The sequence below is a fragment of the Lachnellula hyalina genome (genome assembly GCF_007821495.1).
Source record: "Lachnellula hyalina strain CBS 185.66 chromosome Unknown contig00105, whole genome shotgun sequence".
Classification (NCBI taxonomy): domain Eukaryota; kingdom Fungi; phylum Ascomycota; class Leotiomycetes; order Helotiales; family Lachnaceae; genus Lachnellula; species Lachnellula hyalina.
In genome coordinates this window covers 1-6,589 of record NW_022157219.1, presented here as the reverse complement: position 1 = coordinate 6,589, position 6,589 = coordinate 1, and the positions used below count along the sequence as shown (strand labels likewise).

The 6,589-nt window shown below is 46.4% G+C and overlaps 1 protein-coding gene across 1 annotated transcript; it reads left to right on the top strand.

Moving 5' to 3' along the window:
- Positions 1–2,502: 2,502 nt before the first annotated feature.
- On the top strand, positions 2,503–5,481 carry GYP5 (GTPase-activating protein; the record flags this gene model as incomplete). Its single annotated transcript, XM_031151400.1, has 5 exons — positions 2,503–2,592; positions 2,707–3,052; positions 3,114–4,372; positions 4,419–5,360; positions 5,419–5,481. 5 exons carry the CDS (start codon positions 2,503–2,505, stop codon positions 5,479–5,481), a joined length of 2,700 nt encoding a protein of 899 aa, XP_031003931.1.
- Positions 5,482–6,589: the final 1,108 nt, after the last annotated feature.

The following is a 6,589-nucleotide window of genomic DNA, read 5'->3' as shown; positions in this document are numbered from 1 at the left end:
CTGCTTATCAGCTCGCAGGTGATACTGCACGTTGTACTGTCGATGAAGGAGCGTCGGGAAGTGCAAATATCGCGTGCGGTCGCCGTTTGGAGGGAAGATGTGGCGGGATGGTTTGGTGAATGGGCGAGGGTGTGGAGGAACGGTGCAGGCGCCTCTGTGATCTCGGTCCAAGGGGAGAGAGTGGAAGGGAGGATATTGTGATTCCGTGCGATAGCTGGTGTGCAGTGCCAGCTGTCAAGAAAAGACAAAAATGGGGTGTTTTTGTGAGGTGAGGTTGATGAATGTGGTGGGTTTGGTTGAGGAGAAACAGAATTGAGGGAATCGCGAATTATTTCCAAGTGGAACTGGCAAGGCGTCCGAGCTTGAGAAGCTCTTGCGCGCTAGTTCTGCGCAACGTCACGGCAAAACCGTGAATGTGAGCTGGCAACGTCGAGTATATTCATCGAGCATAGGGATATTTAATAATGAATGGTATGCGTGTAGGAAAGACAAGTTCCGCTTTGATGGTTGCAGTTTACTTTGTATCAGAATGTAAACATTACATGTGTATTCTCAAGCTGCAGTTCTCCATTGCAATAGAGGGGATTGATTTTCTTTGCTCCAAAATGTTTCTTTTTACGCAAATCCAGGTCTTATGCGCAGAAGCTTATGCTTGGTAAACGGAACGAAGCTTGAACGTACTAGAAAGGCGAATATCACTTCCTATTCCGTCTCTTTCTTTCTTCATATCATATAGGCTCTTTCTGCTTACTTCTGACTGAAATGAAATCTGCAGCATACCGTCGCTCCATGCGTCTGCATGTTCGGCTTCGGCTTTTCTCACTCGTCCACTGAGCAACTAATTGACTGATGTATCTTTGATAAGTATGCCAAACTATATTGCCTTGGAATCAAAAATATTGTCACTTAGCATGGCATGGGAGCATTGGATACAGACTCGGTTCGTGTGTGTTACCATTAAAGAACGATCTTCGCATTACATTTCCGTCATTCGAAGAAACATGACTGCAGGGGATTTGGAAAGAAGATGTCTGTTTCTTACTTCTTAATTAATGCTTGTTCTTTCCTATAGGGATGTCTATATTCTTCTATGCCTCTTTCTATCGAAATGTATAACCCATAAATACTGATTTAGTCCAGACTCTATAAACGTCATTTTCTACCTTTGGTACGTTTGATAAGCAAGACACAGCCTCGTGGGAAGGCTGCGTGCATCAGCCTTGGCGGGTTCCACCACGAAGATCGTCTATAACTTCCAAGAGAAATACTCTGTAACAGCCACAGAAGAATGCTATTTAATCAAGAAGAGGGCTTTAATAACTTTCCTACTGCAAGTCATCTGGGTATTAGAAAATATATTAATAAAATGATAAAGACTGCGATCTTGATGACTTGAACTCCAAGTTCCTCAACTTCCCGTAAGTGACCCCAACTTACCATTCTAGGTTGATACCCATAGCAGATATAGATAGCACTAGATTAATCATTCAACCTAAGCTTACCAGCTTACCATCAATCATACCGGTAATTTGTACATTCGACACCCTCAGCCTTTACCAAGAACGTGCACGACTTTCCACCTCGGACACGGTCACGGGATCTCTCCATGCCATTTTTTAGTTTTTTTTTTTTTTCTTTTTTGGGAACAGCGATGGTTCCGTTTCAAGAACGGACTACCCGGCTCGATCCATTTGATTGGTCCAATGCGTTTGTGTGGCTTCCGCCTTCCTTTTCACAACGGCGACGGCGCGCTCGAGCTTTGAAGCTTCGAAGCGACTAAATAATAGCTAAGTAATTCCCCTTCCCCTGCCCCTGCCCCTTTTTCCTCTTCACTCGGATCTCTGACCGGAGCATCCTTATTAGCCACTACTAGAGCTGTACCGAATAGATTGATCCATCCTCATTGGCTGCTGCGGAGGAATTTACGTGCATGTGATTGACGACTATCTGGCAACAATAACTGCAGTAAGGTCAGCCAAGGTGATGTTACTCGGAATCTGTGAGATAGATTATTGTATCTCGATTACCACAACAGTCACCGACTCACAATCCCCATGAATAACAGCGCCGAAAATCATCTACATAAATGTCATGTTTGCATCTGCATTCATATCAAATTTTAAATCCCTCCAGGCCTTCCTTGCACTCACCTTGTCTTGCCTTACTTTTGCCTTGTCTCAGCCCAGCACGCGTTACCCCTACCCCTGGTGGTCAAACGAAATAAATCCTACCTACTCCGTACACCAACAATTTACTGCTTTTCAGGTACCAGTACAACCACCAACCAAACAACGTCACTCAATTCCATCTTCGACTCTTCGATAGTAATATAGTACAGCTCCCACCGCACTCCATAACAAGAGCATCCCATCCTCACCACTGCATCTGTTCCTGCGGGTACCCGCGTCTCCCCTTTGATGGCATCTTGAAGATATCGACCACCTCTCTTCCCAGCCGCATTGCATTCCACCACCCCCAAATTAGAAGAGGAAACCCCACACCATGTCCGACCAGGAGCATGAAGAGGCTGCAGAGCATGTCTCTGCGAAGGATATCAAGAATGCCCTGGCCGACGTCTCGGACCGTGAAGATGTACGTTTCTCTCTATCTATGCAATCCTTCGAGTGGTTTGTCTCCAGGGAACCCGACCTGCCCTGCATTTCAGTACCACCGAGAGCTTCACTAATCCTAAATTCTTCTTGGTAGGACGAATTCGAGGATGCGAATGACACGGCAGCCATCGAATCTGCTCAAGCTGCCACCCTCGTCAGGACCCGATCTCTCACCAAACGCAGATCGTCTTCAGATAAGAGCGAGAACAGCGCACAAGAAACAAAGACCGACCTCCCTTCTAGTCCCTCCGCCCCAGAAGTGAAAACAAACGGCGATACGAATCATGACGAAAATGCTCACAAGCCCGAAGTCCCCCCACCCAATTCTCCCCTTTTGACCTCCCACCGTCTCTCAACTACATCTCTCGATAATGTCAATCTGGATGAAGAAGGGACTATTTTAGAACAAGAGAAGCCTTTAGAAGAAGCTGAGCCGAAGCGTACGTATTCGAACTATAAACAATCCATGTCAGGCAGCTCAACTAAAGACTTTCCATATAGCCGTAGAAGAATCAAAGCCAGCTCTCAATCTCAAAAAGTCATCCTTCCAAGGCCTCTCTGGGAAATTACCAGCAGTACCATGGTCACCTCCTCCACACCCACCTGCCACCGCACCACATTCAGCAGCTCAAGCAGCTCCACCACGAAAATTAACAAGCCCATTTTCCTGGCTCTCTCGAAATACAACGTCGAAAGAACATGTCCCACAACCTCTTCCCTCACCAAAGAACGAAAGAAGAAATACTGCTTCCTCGATAGCCACGGTTAATACAATGGGAAGCAACTCTGAGCTGATGCTGAGCAAGTTAGAAGAGGGCAACGAATCAGATAGCACAAATGGCAGCAGGCCCATAAGAAACAGTTTAAAGGACCGGTTCAAACTTCTGCGGATGCGAGAAGAAGCCGGTATCGCCGAGTTGCCCGAAGATGACAAGTCTGGAGGGGCACTGACGGGACTGATAAGACAAAGTACAAACCTTGGATTTGGAATAGCTAGTCCGACAGCAGAAGATAAAGAATTATCATATCCGCCAGTATCACCAAACCCCTCGAGTCCGAACCCAGCGTCCGTCAACCCTGCATTGGCTCCTGGTACAGCATCTGGAGTTTCTGCAGGGCCTTCTGCAATGGGTGATCCCTCGGCTCCCGTGGATTGGGACTTGTGGCAATCGGTTGTATACGAGGGTCCGGCAGCAGTTGCAAGAACGAGTGCTGAAGAGCTCAATCGGGCTATTGCAACTGGTATTCCAAATGCTATTCGAGGGGTGGTATGGCAGGTTCTAGCACAAAGCAAGAACGAGGAGCTAGAGAGTGTTTACAGAGACCTTGTCACACGTGGGACAGACAAGGATAAAGACAGAATGAGCGGATCTAGTGGAGCTACATCCCTTAGTAGCAAAGAGAAAGAGAAAGAAGAAGCCAGGTCTTCAGCTTCTTCAATACACTCAGATCAATCTACCCCAACGACAAATGGACTGCGGTCACCCTCACCACCAAAAGATCCCGAAGTATTGGCAAGAGCTCATGCTGCTGCGCTAGCTGAGAAGAAGGCAAAGGCGAAAGAGGATGCGGTTTCGTTGAATAAGCTCGAGAAAGCTATTCGAAGGGATCTGGGAGCACGGACGAGTTATTCAAAATTCGCTGCCAGTGCCGGCATGCAAGAGGGTCTCTTTGGGGTGTGTAAAGCATATGCACTATTTGATGAGGGGGTGGGGTATGCACAAGGAATGAACTTTCTTGTCATGCCCTTATTATTCAACGTAAGCAGGTTTTATTGGTTTAAACGCAGTCACTAATGATTTTTAGATGCCCGAAGAAGAAGCTTTCTGCCTTCTAGTTCGCATGATGAACCAATATCACCTACGGGACTTGTTCATTAATGATATGCCTGGATTGCATATGCATCTTTATCAGTTCGAGCGTTTATTAGAGGATTTCGAACCTGCTCTGTATTGTCATCTCCACCGTCGTCAAGTGACACCACACTTATACGCCACGCAATGGTTTCTTACCCTATTCGCCTACCGCTTCCCCCTCCAACTCGTTCTACGAATCTACGACCTCATCCTCAGCGAAGGCCTAGAAGCAATTCTTAAATTCGGCATTGTCCTTATGCAAAAGAATGCCGCAACCCTCCTCGGCATGAACGACATGGGCGCCCTAACTACTTTCTTAAAAGACAAACTCTTCGACGTCTATATCGACAAGGATCCTTCTTCCGGTTCCATCCTGGAATCTGGCTTCTTTGGAAATTCAGGCGCAAGTATCGACAAAGAAGTCTATCGCGCAGATCACCTGATCCAAGACGCATGCGCCATAAAAATCACACCTGAAACTATCAAAACCTATACACTTGAATGGGAAGAAAAGACGCGTTCGGAGAAAGACCGAGAGGCCGAACTCGATGGTCTAAAATCGTCAAATCACTCTCTATCCCTTAAAGTCCGACGACTTGAAGAACGTGTAGAGTCACATGACACCGAACATGCTGCACTCGCCACGGAACTCGTGCGCACGAAAGTGGAAAACGAAGAACTGAAAGACGAGAATGAAGGATTGAAAGGGCAGGTGGCGGAGCTGCATGACGTGGTAGAGAAACAGCCAGAGGAGGTTGAAGCGCGGCTGAAGAGCGAAATGGATAGGTTGATGAAGCGGAATCAGGAGGTGCATGAGGAGAATACGAGGTTGGAGGAGGATATGAGTGAGATGGAGAAGACGCTGGTGGAGACCAAGATGATGTATGCTGAAGTATGTTCAATCCCCTTTCCAGAATCAAATTCGGAATCAAAATATTAACAACGAATAGATCCAAGAATCCCACGAAGCGCTTACGCGCAAATGGACCGATCTCCGCAAAGCCCTTGATTAATAAATACATCATTCGCACACCATCTCCATCCATACGTCCTCTACTTGCACCTGCCACCTCCCATTTGTACAACACCACCGGATCCATCAATCCATTACTCCTTTTGGCATAAATAGAAACGCAGCGTATTCCCACAGAGACAGAGATTAAAGCCCCGCTTCCTTGCTTGCTTGCTTGCACCTATGATATCCCAAATTTCCTTTTATCTTTCTTTCCTTCCTTGTGCTCTCTTTTTTTCCCTCTTTCGTTGATATTGATGCATGGCATGGCAGGGCGGGATGAAAGGTAGAAGGGTTAATGTATTTTATGTATGATTAGACAGGGGCTTGTCAATGGGAAGATATGCGAGGGGAGAAGAGAGAAGAAGGTGAAGGGGGGAAGGGGGGGAGGTGAAAGAAAGGAGGGGTGGAAAGGAAGGGGATAAAAGGGAGATTTGTATATACATAGTGTTTAGTGGTAGAGAAGAGAGAAAGAAAAAGAAGAATATGAATATGAATGGAGTATGGATTTGGAATGGCATTGATTGGCATTGGGATTGTAATTAAAGGAATACAATGCAATGGAATGGTTATAGGTCTGTTTATGACCTTTATCTTTGACTGTCTTATCTTGCCTTGCCTTGCATTTACATTTGCATATAAGCATAAGTTTACATCTAAGGTAGCATTTACATCAGGAGTATTTGATATTCCTTTCTAAAGTCTCCCTCCCTTCCTCACAATCTCACCCACAATCTCCAGCCATCCAGCCATCCAGCCATCCACCTACCCAACCTCAAACACCTTACATCACACTACATTACATTTCAAGCTCCCTCACAAACTCACAATCCAAAATCCCTCTCAGTGGTTCAACTTCAGAAATGTTTAAAGTCCCTCATGTTTATATGATGCGTTGCGTTGCGTCATACGTGGTACAGAGGTACGTGACCCTACTATGTATGTCGTGTCAGGTCGTATTGGGTTATTCCTGTTCTTCGTACATGCATGCGTGCATGCGGCTGAGGGACGGGCGCGGGCGCGGGTCACTACATGTATATCTCGTATTCGAATCCAATTGAGGATCATTTGCTGGGTGGGGGGTACGAGGAAGGGGGGGGTGTGTAACG